The 15602-nt window shown below is 55.9% G+C and overlaps 1 protein-coding gene across 22 annotated transcripts in view; it reads left to right on the top strand.

Annotated features, from left to right (window-relative positions):
• The window catches only part of LOC107307490 (eukaryotic translation initiation factor 3 subunit C-like), a 186435-nt gene that overhangs the window by 97900 nt on the left and 72933 nt on the right, over nucleotides 1-15602 (top strand). For 15 of the 22 annotated variants that reach the window (XR_014935227.1, XR_014935228.1, XM_085518252.1 and 12 more), the window contains one exon: nucleotides 739-1398. Coding sequence is in view for 20 of the 22 variants with exons in the window: in XM_085518252.1 (XP_085374378.1) it covers nucleotides 739-1398 (660 nt within the window). In the remaining 2 variants the exon portion in view is untranslated. Of the gene's footprint in view, nucleotides 1-738; nucleotides 1399-10317; nucleotides 10472-11233; nucleotides 11393-15602 lie in introns of those variants that run through there. The other 7 variants (XM_085518257.1, XM_085518253.1, XM_085518255.1 and 4 more) reach the window with 7 other exon arrangements.

Below are 15602 nucleotides of genomic sequence, written 5' to 3'. Positions count from 1 at the left end.
TGCCCCACATCCACCCCATATCTGCCCCACATCCGCCCCATATCCGCCCCACATCTCCCCCCTCTCCTGCCCCCCATCTCCCCCCTCTCCTGCCCCATATCTGCCCCCCCTTCTTGCCCCATATCTGCCCCCTATCTCCCCCCCTTTCCTCCCCCCTTCCTGTCCCATATCTGCCCCATATCCGCCCCATATCTCCTCCCCCTCCTGCCCCATATCTGCCCCGTATCTCCCCCCCTTTCTGCCCCATATTCGCCCCGTATCCACCCCATATCTGCCCCCCCTTTACCTCCTTCCTGCCCCATATCTGCCCTCCATCTCCCCCCTTTCCTCCTCCCTTCTTGCCCCATATCTGCCCCATATTTCCCCCCTTTCTCCCCCCGTCTCTCCCCATTTCCTCCCCCTCTCCTGCCCCATATCCGCCCCATATCTCCCCCCCCTCCTGCCCCATATCTGCCCCATATCCGCCCCATATCTGCCCCATATCCGCCCCATATCTGCCCCATATCCGCTCCATATCTCCCCCCATTTCCTCCCTCCCTCCTATCCCATATCTGCCCCATATCTCCCCCCCCCCCTACCCCATATCTGCCCCATATCTCCCCCCTCTCCTGCCCCATATCTACCCCATATCTCCCCCCTTCCTGCCCCCCATTTCCTCCCCCCCTCCTGCCCCATATCCGCCCCATATTTCCCCCCATATCTGCCCCATATCTGCCCCATATCCGCCCCCCATAACAGCCCCTTCCCCGCCCCACTTCCTCCCCCCACCATCCCCAGCAGGAAACAGCCAAAGAACCAGGAAAAGAGGAAACGAAACAGGAAACGAAGGAGGAAATAAAAGAGAAACAGGAAGAGGAAGTGAGAGTGAAACAGGAAGAGGAAGTGAAACAGGAAGAGGAAGTGAAAGAGAAACAGGAAGAGGAAATGAAACAGGAAGAGGAAGAGAAAGTGAAACAGGAAGTGGAAGAGAAAGTGAAACAGGAAGTGGAAGAGAAAGTGAAACAGGAAGTGAAGCAGGAAGAAGGAAGCAGGAAACAGGAAGAGGAAGTGAAAGCGAAACCGGAAGAGGAAGTGAAAGTGAAACAGGAAGAAGGAAGCAGGAAACAGGAAGAGGAAGTGAAAGCGAAACAGGAAGAAGGAAGCAGGAAACAGGAAGAGGAAGTGAAAGCGAAACAGGAAGTGAAAGAGGAAGAGGAGGAGGAGGAAGACTCGGCGGCCCTGATGGAAAGGCTTTGCAAGTTTATCTATGCTAAAGACAGGACGGACCGGATCAGAACGTGCGCCATATTGTGCCATATCTATCACCATGCCCTGCATTCACGATGGTTCCAGGCCCGGGATTTAATGCTCATGTCTCACCTGCAGGATAATATACATCATGCTGACCCGCCTGTGCAGGTAATGGGGGATATGGGGTCCCTATAGGATCTTATGGGGTCCCTATGGGGTGAATTGGGGTCTCTATGGAGTCTCTATGGGGTCCCTATAGGGTCATATGGGGTCATATGGAGTCTCTATGGGGTCCCTATAGGGTCATACGGAGTCTCTATGGGGTCACTATAGGGTCATACGGAGTCTCTATGGGGTCACTATAGGGTCATATGGAGTCTCTATAGTGTCCCTATAGGGTCATACGGAGTCTCTATGGGGTCACTATAGGGTCATACGGAGTCTCTATGAGGTCCCTATGGGGCTCTATGGGGTGATATGGGGCTCTATGGGGTGATATGGGGTGATATGGGGTCCCTATGGGGCTCTATAGTGTGATATGGGGTCTCTATGGGGTCCCTATGGGGTGATATGGGGTTTCTATGGGGTGATATGGGGAGAAATGGGGTCCTTATGGGGCTCTGTGGGGTGATATGGGGTCCTTATGGGGTGATATGGGGTGATATGGGGTCCTTATGGGGTGATATGGGGTCCCTATGGGGCTCTATGGGGTGATATGGGGTCCTTATGGGGCTCTATGGAGTGATATGGGGTCCCTATGAGGACCATATCATCCCATATGGGGTCTCTATGGGGTGATATGGGGCTCTATGGGGTGATATGGGGATCTATAGGATGATATGGGGTCCCTAACAGGCTCTATGGGGCTCTATGGGGTCCTTGAAGGGTGATATGGGGTCATATGGGGTCCCTGTGGGGCTCTATGGGGCTCTATGGGGTGATATGGGGAGATATCAGGTCTCTATGGGGTGATATGGGGTCCCTATAGGGTGATATGGGGTTGTATGGGGTGATATAAGGCCCCTATGGGGTCCTTATGGGGTGATATGGGGAGAAATGGGGTCTCTGTGGGGCTCTATGGAGTGATATGGGGCTCTATGGGGTGATATGGGGCTCTATGGGGTGATATGGGGTCCTTATGGGGTGATATGGGGTGATATGGGGTCCCTATAGGGTTCCTATGAGGTTCCTATAGGGTCATATGAGGTCCTTATGGGGTCCTTACGGGGCTCTATGGGGTCTCTATGGGGTGATATGTGGTCTCTATGGGGTGATATGGGGGCTGTATGGGGCGATATGGCACTATATGGGGTCCCTACGGGGCTCTGTGGGGTGATATGGGGAGAAATGGGGTTGTATGGGGTCTCTATGGGGTGATATGGGGTCCCTATGGGGTGATATGGGGGCTCTATGGGGTGATATGGGGTGATATGGGGCTCTATGGGGTGATATGGGGGCTCTGTGGGGTGATATGGGGTCCCTATGGGGTGATATGGGGGCTGTATGGGGTGATATAAGGTCTCTATGGGGCTCTATGGGGGCCTTAAAGGGTGATATGGGGTCATATGGGGTCATATGGGGTCCCTATGGGACCCTTATGGGTCTCTGTGGGGTGATACGGGGTAATATGGCATCCCTATGGGATCATATGGGGTCCCTATGGGGCTCTATGGGGTGATATGAGATGATATGGCATCCCTATGGGGCTCTATGGGGTCCCTATCAGGCTCTATGGGGCTCTATGGGGTCCCTATGGGTCTCTATGGGGTGCTATGGGTCGCTATCTGGTGCTCATGTCTCACCTCCAAGATGATATACATCATGCTGACCCGCCTGTGCAGGTATATAGGGTCATATAGGGCTTTATAGGGTCATATGGGGCTCTATGGGGTGATATGGGGTCATATGGAGTCTCTATGGGGTCCCTATAGGGTCATATGGGGTCCTTATGGGGCTCTGTTGGGTGATATGGGGCTCTATGGGGGGATATGGGGTCCCTATGAGGACCATATAATCCCATATGGGGTCTTATTGGGTGATATGGTGTTCTATGGGGTGATATGGGGTCTCTATGGGGTGATATGGGGGCTCTATGGGGTGATATGGGGTCCTTATGGGGTCATATGGGGTCCTTATGGGGCTCTATGGGGTCCTTGAAGGGTGATATGGGGTCCCTATAGGGTCATATGGAGTTTCTGTGGGGTGATATGGGCAGAAATGGGGCTATATAAGGTCCCTATGGGGTGATATGGGGTTCTGTGGGGTGATATGGGTTCTCTATGGATGTTATGGGGTGATATGGGGTCCCTATAGGGTCATATGGAGTCTCTATGGGGTCCCTATACAATCATATGGGGTCTCTATGGGGAGATAATATACATCATGCTGACCCGCCTGTGCAGGTAATGGGGGGATATGGGGTGATATGGGGAGAAATGGGGTCCCTATGGAATCGTATGGGGACCTTATGGGGCACTATGGGGTCCCTATAGGGTCATATGGGGGCTCTATGGGGTTCCTATAGGATCATATGGGGTGATATGGGGCTCTATGGGGTGATATGGGATCCCTATGAGGCTCTATGGGGTCCCTAACAGGCTCTATGGGGTGATATGGGGTCCCTATAGGGTGATATGGGGTCCTTATGGGGTGATATGGGTCGCTATCTCATGCTCATGTCTCACCTCCAAGATAATATACATCATGCTGACCCGCCTGTGCAGGTATATAGGGTCATATAGGGATTTATAGGGTGATATGGGGTCTCTATGGGGTGATATGGGGTCCCTATGGGGTGATATGGGGTTCTATGGGGTGATATGGGTTCTCTATGGATGTTATGGGGTGATATGGGGTCCCTATAGGGTCATATGGAGTCTCTAATGGGGTCCCTATACAATCATATGGGGTCTCTATGGGGAGATAATATACATCATGCTGACCCGCCTGTGCAGGTAATGGGGGGTTATGGGGGGATATGGGGTCATATGGGATCTTATGGGGTGATATGGGGCTCTATGGGGTGATATGGGGTCCTTGAAGGGTGATCTGGGGTCATATGGGGTCCCTATGGGGCTCTATGGGGTGATATGGGGATCTATAGGATGATATGGGGTCCCTAACAGGCTCTATGGGGCTCTATGGGGTCCTTGAAGGGTGATATGGGGTCATATGGGGTCCCTGTGGGGCTCTATGGGGCTCTATGGGGTGATATGGGGAGATACCAGGTCTCTATGGGGTGATATGGGGTGATATCAGGTCTCCATGGGGTGATATGGGGAGAAATGGGGTCCCTATAGGGTGATATGGGGTTGTATGGGGTGATATAAGGCCCCTATGGGGTCCTTATGGGGTGATATGGGGAGAAATGGAGTCTCTGTGGGGCTCTATGGGGTGATATGGGGCTCTATGGGGTGATATGGGGTCCTTATGGGGTGATATGGGGTGATATGGGGTCCCTATAGGGTTCCTATGAGGTTCCTATAGGGTCATATGAGGTCCTTATGGGGTCCTTATGGGGCTCTATAGGGTGATATGGGGTCCCTATGGGGTTCCTATAGGGTCATATGAAGCTCTATGGGGTGATATGGGGTCCCTATGGGTCTCTATGGGGTGATATGGGGCGCAATGGGTCGCTATCTGGTGCTCATGTCTCACCTGCAAGATAATATACATCATGCTGACCCGCCTGTGCAGGTATATAGGGTCATATAGGGTAGTATGGGGTTATATGGGGCTCTATGGGGTCTTATGGGGTCATATGGAGTCTCTATGGGGTGATATGGGGTGATATAGGGTCCCTATGGGTCTCTATAGTGTGATATGGGGTCCCTATGGGGCTCTGTGGGGTCATATGGGGCTCTATGGGGTGATATGGGGTGATATGGGGTCCCTATGGGGCTCTATAGTGTGATATGGGGTCTCTATGGGGTCCCTATGGGGTGATATGGGGTCTCTATGGGGTGATATGGGGAGAAATGGGGTCCTTATGGGTCTCTATGGGGTGATATGGGGTCCTTATGGGGCTCTGTGGGGTGATATGGGGCTCTATGGGGCAGATATGGGGTCTCTATGGGGTGATATGGGGTCTCTATGGGGTGATATGGGGCTCTATGGGGCAGATATGGGGCTCTATGGGGTGATATGGGGCTCTATGGGGTGATATGGGGTGATATGGGGTCCCTATGGGGCTCTATAGTGTGATATGGGGTCTCTATGGGGTCCCTATGGGGTCGTATGGGGTCTCTATGGGGTGATATGGGGGATCTATAGGATCATATGGGGTCATATGCAGTCCCTATGGGGGGATATGGGGCTCTATGGGGTGATATGGGGTGATATGGGGTATCTATGGGGTCATATGGGGTCCTTATGGAGCTCTATGGGGTGATATGGGTCCCTATGGGGAGTTATGGGGTGATATGGGGTCCCTATGGGGCTCTGTGGGGTCATATGGGGTCTCTATGGGGTGATATGGGGCTCTATGGGGCAGATATGGGGTCTCTATGGGGTGATATGGGGTCTCTATGGGGTGATATGGGGCTCTATGGGGCAGATATGGGGCTCTATGGGGTGATATGGGGCTCTATGGGGTGATATGGGGTGATATGGGGTCCCTATGGGGCTCTATAGTGTGATATGGGGTCTCTATGGGGTCCCTATGGGGTCGTATGGGGTCTCTATGGGGTGATATGGGGGATCTATAGGATCATATGGGGTCATATGCAGTCCCTATGGGGGGATATGGGGTCATATGGGGTCTCTATGGGGCTCTATGGGGTCCTTATTGGGCTCTATGGGGTGATATGGGGTCCCTATAGGGTGATATGGAGTCTCTATGGTGTTCCTATAGGATCATATGGGATCATATGGGGTGATATGGGGGGATATGGGGTCGTATGCAGTTCCTATGGGGTGATATGGGGCCCTGTGGGGTCGTATGCAGTTCCTATGGGGTGATATGGGGTCCTTATGGGGCTCTATGGGGCTCTTTGGGCTCCTTATGGGGCTCTGTGGGGTGATATGGGGCTCTATGGGGTGATGGGGTCTCTGTGGGGTGATATGGGGTACCTATAGGGTCATATGGGGTCTCTATGTGGTGGTATGAGGTCTCTATGGGGTCTCTATGGGGTCCTTATTGGGCTCTATGGGGTTCCTATGGGGTTCTATGGGATGATATGGGGTCTTTATGGGGCTCTATGGGGTGATATGGGGTCCTTATGGGGCTTTATGGGGTGATATGGGGTCCCTATGAGACTCTATGGGGTGCTATGGGTCGCTATCTGGTGCTCATGTCTCACCTGCAAGATAATATACATCATGCTGACCCGCCTGTGCAGGTATATAGGGTCATATAGGGCTTTATAGGGTGATATGGGGCTCTATGGGGTGATATGGGGTGATATGGGGCGCAATGGGTCGCTATCTGGTGCTCATGTCTCACCTGCAAGATAATATACATCATGCTGACCCGCCTGTGCAGGTATATAGGGTCATATAGGGCTTTATAGGGTCATATGGGGCTCTATGGGGTCCTTATGGGGCTCTATGGGGGCCTTTAAGGGTGATATGGGGTCCCTATGGGGTCATGTGTGGTCTTCATGGGACTCTGTGGGGTTCAATGTGGTCCCTATGGGGTGACATGGGGGGTATATGGTCCCTATGGGGCTCTATGGAGTGATGTGGGGTCCCTATAGGGTCATATGGGGTCCCTATGGGACTCTATGGGGTCCTTGAAGGGTGATATGGGGTTACTGTGGGTCTCTATGGGGTCCTTATGGGGCTCTATGGGGTCCCTGTGCAGTTTTATAGGGCTCTATGGGGTGATATGGGGTCCCTATAGGGTCTTATGGGGTGATTAGTGGTGATATGGGGTCCCTGTGGGGTGATATGGGGTCATATTGGGTACCTGTGGGGCTCTATGGGGTGATATGGGGTCCCTATAGGATCATATGGGGTCCCTGTAGGGTCTTATGGGGTCATATGGAGTCTCTGTGGGGTCCCTATAGGGTCATATGGGGGCCTTATGGGGCTCTATGGGGTGATATGGGGCTCTATGGGGGGATATGGGGTCCCTATGAGGACCGTATCATCCCATATGGGGTCTTATGGGGTTCTATGGGGTGATATTGGGTCTCTATGGGGTGATATGGGGTTCCTGTAGGGTCATATGGAGTCTATGGGGTTTCTATAGGGTCATATGGGGTCTCTGTGGGGTGGTATGGGGAGAAATGGGGTCCTTATGGGGCTCTGTGGGTCTTACGAGGTCTCTATGGGGTGATATGGGGTCCTTATGGGGCTCTATGGGGTGATATGGGGCTCTGGGGTGATGTGGGGTCTCTATGGGGTGATATGGGGTCCTTATGGGGCTCTATGGGGTGATATGGGGTCTCTGTGGGGTGATATGGGGTCTCCATGGGGTGATATGGGGTCCTTATGGGGCTCTATGGGGTGATATGGGGTCTCTGTGGGGTGATATGGGGTCTCTATGGGGTCATATGGGGTCCTTATGGAGCTCTATGGGGTGATATGGGGCTCTATGGGGTGATATGGTGTCCCTATGGGGTGATATAAGGCCCCTATGGGCCGTATATATGGGGTGATATAAGGCCCCTATAAGCCCCCCCCCCCAAATAGAGCCCCATAGAACCCAATAGAGCCCCATAGACCCCCATATCCCCCCATATCTCCCCTCAGGACCCCCATATCCCCCCATATCTACCCCATAGACCCCCATATCCCCCCATATCTCCCCCCAGGACCCCCATATCCCCCCATATCTACCCCATAGACCCCCATATCCCCCCATATCTCCCCCCAGGACCCCCATATCCCCCCATATCTACCCCATAGACCCCCATATCCCCCCATATCTCCCCCCAGGACCCCCATATCCCCCCATATCTACCCCGTAGAGCCCCATAGAGCCCCATATCCCCCCATATCTCCCCCATAGCCCCCCATATCTCCCCCCAGGACCCCCATAGACCCCCATATCTACCCCATAGAGCCCCGTATCTCCCCCATATCCCCCTTAGAGCCCCATAGAACCCCATAGCCCCCCATATCCCCCCCAGGATCCCCATAGCCCCCATATCTCCCTATAGGACCCCCATAGAGCCCCATATTTCCCCCCTATCTCCCTATAGGACCCCTATAACCCCCTGGGATCCCCATAGAGCCTCATAGATCCCCCATATCTCCCTCCAGTACCCCCATATCCCCTCATATCTACCCCATAGAGCCACATAGCCCCCCATATCTCCCCCATAGCCCCACATATCTCCCCCCAGGACCCCCATAGACCCCCATATCTCCCCCAGGACCCCCTTATCTCCCCCATAGAGCCCCATAGACCCCCATATCCCCCCATATGTCCCCCATAGCCCCCCATATCTCCCCCCAGGACCCCCATAGAGCCCCATAGAACCCCATAGCCCCCCATATCTCCCCCCAAGACCCCCATATCCCCCCATATCTCCCCCATAGCCCCCCATATCTCCCCCCAGGACCCCCATATGTCCCCCATATCCCCCCATATCTCTCCCCAGGACCCCCATAGCCCCTCATAGAGCCCCATAGCCCCCCGTATCTGCCCCATAGCCCATGATCAAGGACGCCCACAACGCCCATAGCCCCACAGATCTGCCCCATAGACACCCCATAGACCCCCCATATCTCCCCCATAGAGCCCCATATCTGCCCCATAGAGCCCCATATCTGCCCCATAGAGCCCCATATCTCCCCCATAGAACCCCATATCTCCCCCATAGAACCCCATATCTGCCCCATAGAGCCCCATAGCTCCCCATATCTCCCCCAGGACCCCCATATCTCCCCATATCCCCCCATATCTCCCCCCAGGACCCCCATATCCCCCCATATCTATCCCATATCCCCCCATATCTCCCCCCAGGACCCCCATAGCCCCCCATATCTCCTCCATAGCCCCCCATATCTCCCCCCAGGACCCCCATAGACCCCATATCTCCCCCCCTATCTCCCCCATAGACCCTCTTAGAGCCCCATAGAACCCCATAGCTCCCCCATAGACCCCCATAGATCCCCATATTTCCCCCATAGAGCCCCATATCTCCCCCAGGACCCCCATAGACCCCTATATCTCCCCCATAGACCCCCATATCTCCCCCCAGGGCCCCCATAGACCCCATATCTCCCCCATAGACCCGCTTAGAGCCCCATAGAACCCCATATCTGCCCCATAGAGCCCCATATCTGCCCCATAGACCCCCATATCTCCCCCATAGAGCCCCATAGCTCCCCATATCTCCCCCAGGACCCCCATAGCCCCCTATATCTCCCCCCAGGACCCCCATAGAGCCCCATAGACCCCCATATCTCCCCCCAGGACCCCCATAGACACCCATATCCCCCCATAGAGCCCCATAGACCCACATATCCCCCCATATGTCCCCCATAGAGCCCCATATCTCCCCCATATCTCCCTATAGGACCCCTATAACCTCCCAGGACCCCCATAGACCCCCATATCTACCCCATAGAGCCCCATAGACCCCCATAGCCCCCCATATCTCCCCCATAGAGCCCCATATCTCCCTCCAGGACCCCCATAGAGCCCCATAGCCCACATATCTCCCCCCAGGACCCCCATAGCCCCCCATATCTCCCCCATAGCCCCCCATATCTCCCCCCAGGACCCCCATATCCCCCCATATCTACCCCATAGAGCCCCATATCTCCCCCACAACCCCCCATATTTCCCCCCAGGACCCCCATATCCCCCCATATCTCCCCCATAGCCCCCCATATCTCCCCCATATCCCCCTATATCTCCCCCCAGGACCCCCATAGAGCCCCATATCTCCCCCATATCTCCCTATAGGACCCCTATAACCCCCCAGGACCCCCATAGAGCCCCATAGATCCCCCATAGACCCCCTTAGAGCCCCATAGAACCCCATAGCCCCCCATATCTCCCCCCAAGAGCCTCATAGAACCCAATAGAGCCCCATAGATCCCAATAGAGCCCCATAGCCCCCCATATCTTTCCAATAGAGCCCCATAGCCCCCCATATCTGACATCTCTGCCCCATATCTGCCCCATAGATCCTGTACAACCGCACCATGGTGCAGCTGGGGATCTGCGCCTTTAGGGCCGGGATGATCAAGGACGCCCACAACGCCCATAGCCCCACAGATCTGCCCCATAGACACCCCATAGACACCTTAGAGCCCCATAGAGCCCCATAGCTCCCCCCAGGACCCCCATAGAGCCCCATAGAACCCCATAGCCCCCCATATCTCCCACCAGGACCCCATAGATCCCCATATCTCCCCTCAGGACCCCCAAATCCCCCCATATCTCCCCCATAGCCCCCCATATCTCCCCCCAGGACCCCCATAGAGCCCAATATCTACCCCATAGAGCCCCATAGACCCCCATAGCCCCCCATATCTCCCCCATAGAGCCCCATATCTCCCTCCAGGACCCCCATAGAGCCCCATAGCCCCCATATCTCCCCCCAGGACCCCCATAGAGCCCCATAGATCCCCCATAGAGCCCCATAGACCCCCATATCTCCCCCCAGGACCCCCATATCCCCCCATATCTATCCCATATCCCCCCATATCTCCCCCCAGGACCCCCATAGACCCCCGTATCTACCCCATAGAGCCCCATAGACCCCCATATCCCCCCATATCTCCCCCATAGCCCCCCATATCTCCCCCCAGGACCCCCATAGACCCCCATATCTCCCCCCAAGAGCCTCATAGAACCCAATAGAGCCCCATAGAACCCAATAGGGACCCATAGCCCCCCATATCTCCCCCATAGCCCCCCATATCTCCCCCCAGGACCCCCATATCTCCCCCATAGAGCCCCATAGACCCCATAGAGCCCCATAGCCCCCCATATCTCCCCCATAGACCCCCATATCTCCCCCCAGGACCCCCATAGACCCTCATAGACCCCCATATCTGCCTCCATATGACATGTCTCTGCCCCATATCTGCCCCATAGATCCTGTACAACCGCACGATGGTGCAGCTGGGGATCTGCGCCTTTAGGGCCGGGATGATCAAGGACGCCCACAACGCCCATAGCCCCACAGATCTGCCCCATAGACACCCCATAGACCCCTTAGAGCCCCATAGAACCCCATAGCTCCCCCATAGACCCCCATATCTCCCCCATAGAGCCCCATATCTCCCCCTTAGAACCCCATAGAGCCCCCTAAGAGCCTCATAGAACCCAATAGAGCCCCATAGAACCCAATAGGGACCCATAGAACCCAATAGGGACCCATAGACCCCCATGTCTCCCCCATAGCCCCCCATATCTCCCCCCAGGACCCCCATAGAGCCCCATATCTCCCCCATAGCCCCCCATATCTCCCCCCAGGACCCCCATATCCCCCCATATCTCCCCCCAGGACCCCCATAGAGCCCCATAGACCCCCATATCCCCCCACATATGCCCTATATCTGCCCCATAGAGCCCCATAGCCCCCCATATCTCCCCCATATCCCCCTATATCTCCCCCCAGGACCCCCATAGAGCCCCATATCTCCCCCATATCTCCCTATAGGACCCCTATAACCCCCCAGGACCCCCATAGAGCCCCATAGATCCCCCATAGACCCCCTTAGAGCCCCATAGAACCCCATAGCCCCCCATATCTCCCCCCAAGAGCCTCATAGAACCCAATAGAGCCCCATAGATCCCAATAGAGCCCCATAGCCCCCCATATCTTTCCAATAGAGCCCCATAGCCCCCCATATCTGACATCTCTGCCCCATATCTGCCCCATAGATCCTGTACAACCGCACCATGGTGCAGCTGGGGATCTGCGCCTTTAGGGCCGGGATGATCAAGGACGCCCACAACGCCCATAGCCCCACAGATCTGCCCCATAGACACCCCATAGACACCTTAGAGCCCCATAGAGCCCCATAGCTCCCCCCAGGACCCCCATAGAGCCCCATAGAACCCCATAGCTCCCCCATAGAGCCCATATCTCCCCCATATCCCCCCATATCTACCCCCAGGACCCCCATATCTCCCCCCATAGACCCCCATATCTCCCCCATAGAACCCCATATCTGCCCCATAGAGCCCCATAGCTCCCCATATCTCCCCCCAGGACCCCCATAGAGCCCCATAGACCCCCATATCTCCCCCCAGGACCCCCATAGACACCCATATCTCCCCCATAGCCCCCCATATCTCCCCCAAGGACCCTCATAGACCCCCATATCTACCCCATAGAGCCCCATAGACCCCCATATCTCCCCCCAGGACCCCCATATCCCCCCATATCTATCCCATATCCCCCCATATCTCCCCCCAGGACCCCCATAGACCCCCGTATCTACCCCATAGAGCCCCATAGCCCCCCATATCTCCCCCAGGACACCCATAGCCCCACATATCTACCCCATAGAGCCCCATAGACCCCCATATCACCCCACATATGCCCTATATCTGCCCCATAGAGCCCCATAGCCCCCCATATCTCCCCCATATCCCCCTATATCTCCCCCCAGGACCCCCATAGAGCCCCATATCCCCCCATATCTCCCCCCAGGACCCCCATAGACCCCCCTATGACATGACTCTGACTCTGCCCCACATCCTGCCCCATAGATCCTGTACAACCGCACCATGGTGCAGCTGGGGATCTGCGCCTTTAGGGCCGGGATGATCAAGGACGCCCACAACGCCCATAGCCCCACAGATCTGCCCCATAGACACCCCATAGACCCCTTAGAGCCCCATAGAACCCCATAGCTCCCCCATAGAGCCTCATAGAACCCAATAGAGCCCCATATCTCCCCCATAGAACCCCATAGAGCCCCCCAAGAGCCTCATAGAACCCAATAGAGCTCCATAGAACCCAATAGAGCCCCATAGAACCCAATAGGGACCCATAGAACCCAATAGGGACCCATAGACCCCCATGTCTCCCCCATAGCCCCCCATATCTCCCCCCAGGACCCCCATATCCCCCCATATCTACCCCATAGAGCCCCATAGACCCCCATATCTCCCCCCAGGACCCCATAGAGCCCCATATCTCCCCCCAGGACCCCCATAGAGTTTCATAGCCCCCCATATCCCCCCTTAGAGCCCCATAGCCCCCCATATCTCCCCCCAGGACCCCCATAGACACCCATATCTCCCCCATAGCCCCCCATATCTCCCCCCAGGACCCTCATAGACCCCCATATCTACCCCATAGACCCCCATAGAGCCCCATATCTCCCCCATAGCCCCCCATATCTGCCCCATAGACCCCCATATCTCCCCCCAAGAGCCCCACAGAATCCAATATACCCCCATATTCCCCCATATCTCCCCATATCTCCCCCCATATGACATGTCTCTGCCCCACATCTGCCCCATAGATCCTGTACAACCGCACCATGGTGCAGCTGGGGATCTGCGCCTTTAGGGCCGGGATGATCAAGGACGCCCACAACGCCCATAGCCCCACAGATCTGCCCCATAGACACCCCATAGACACCTTAGAGCCCCATAGAGCCCCATAGCTCCCCCCAGGACCCCCATAGAGCCCCATAGAACCCCATAGCCCCCCATATCTCCCACCAGGACCCCATAGATCCCCATATCTCCCCTCAGGACCCCCAAATCCCCCCATATCTCCCCCATAGCCCCCCATATCTCCCCCCAGGACCCCCATAGAGCCCCATATCTACCCCATAGAGCCCCATAGCCCCCCATATCTCCCCCCAGGACCCCCATATCTCCCCCTATAGAGCCCCATAGACCCCCAGGACCCTCATAGAGCCCCATATCTACCCCATAGAGCCCCATATCTGCCCCATAGACCTTCATATCTCCCCACAGGACCCCCATAGACCCCCATATCTCTCCCATAGCCCCCAATATGTGCCCCCATATGACATGTCTCTGCCCCACATCCTGCCCCATAGATCCTGTACAACCGCACGATGGTGCAGCTGGGGATCTGCGCCTTTAGGGCCGGGATGATCAAGGACGCCCACAACGCCCATAGCCCCACAGATCTGCCCCATAGACACCCCATAGACCCCTTAGAGCCCCATAGACCCCCATAGCTCCCCTCAAGAGCCTCATAGAACCCAATAGAGCTCCATAGCACCCAATAGGGACCCATAGACCCCCATATCTCCCCCATAGCCCCCCATATCTCCCCCATAGACCCCCATAGACCCCCATATCTCCCCCCAGGACCTCCATAAAGCCCCATAGATCCCCCATGTCCCCCCATATCTCCCCCATCGACCCCCATATCTCCCCCCAGGACCCCCATAGCCCCCCATATCTACCCCAGGACCCCCATATCTCCCCCCAGGACCCCCATAGACCCCCATATCTCCCCCCACGATCCCCATATCTCCCTCTAGGACCCCCATAGCCCCTCATAGAGCCCCATAGCCTCCCATATCTCCCCCCAGGACCCCATAGCCCCCCATATCTGCCCCAAAACTCCCCATAGAGCCCCATAGACCCCCATATCTGCCCCATAGCCCCCCATATCTCCCCCATAGAGCCCCATAGACCCCCATATCCCCCCATATCACCCCCATATCCCCCTATATCTCCCCCCAGGACCCCCATAGAGCCCCATATCTCCCCCATATCTCCCTATAGGACCCCTATAACCCCCCAGTACCCCCATAGCCCCTCATAGAGCCCCATAGCCTCCCATATCTCCCCCCAGGACCCCATAGCCCCCCATATCTGCCCCAAAACTCCCCATAGAGCCCCATAGACCCCCATAGCTCCCTCATAGAGCCCCATATCTACCCCATAGAGCCCCATAGCCCCCCATATCCCCCCATATCTCCCCCATAGCCTCACATATCTCCCCCATAGCCTCACATATCTCCCCCCAGGCCCCCCATAGCCCCCTATATCTCCCCCATAGAGCCCCATATCTCCCCCATAGAGCCCCATAACCCCCCATATCTCCCCCCAGGACCCCCATAACCCCCCATATCTCCCCATATGTCCCCCCATATGACATGTCTCTGCCCCACATCTGCCCCATAGATCCTGTACAACCGCACGATGGTGCAGCTGGGGATCTGCGCCTTTAGGGCCGGGATGATCAAGGACGCCCACAACGCCCTTAGCACCACAGATCTGCCCCATAGACACCCCACAGAGCCCTTAGAGCCCCATAGAACCCCATATCTCTCCCATAGAGTCCCATATCTCCCCCATAGCCCCCCATATCTCCCCCCAGGATCCCCATAGAGCCCCATATCTCCCTCCAGGACCCTCATTGCCCCCCATATCCCCCCATATCTACCCCAAAGAGCCCCATAGACCCCCATAGACCCCCATATCTCCCCCATAGACCCCCATATCTCCCCCCAGA

The sequence above is a fragment of the Coturnix japonica genome, chromosome 17, assembly GCF_054131305.1.
Source record: "Coturnix japonica strain WE chromosome 17, WE-NBRP24, whole genome shotgun sequence".
In the NCBI taxonomy this organism is placed as follows: Eukaryota; Metazoa; Chordata; class Aves; order Galliformes; family Phasianidae; genus Coturnix; species Coturnix japonica.
Note: the sequence above shows the minus strand (reverse complement) of the source record. Positions and strands in the feature narration are given on the sequence as shown.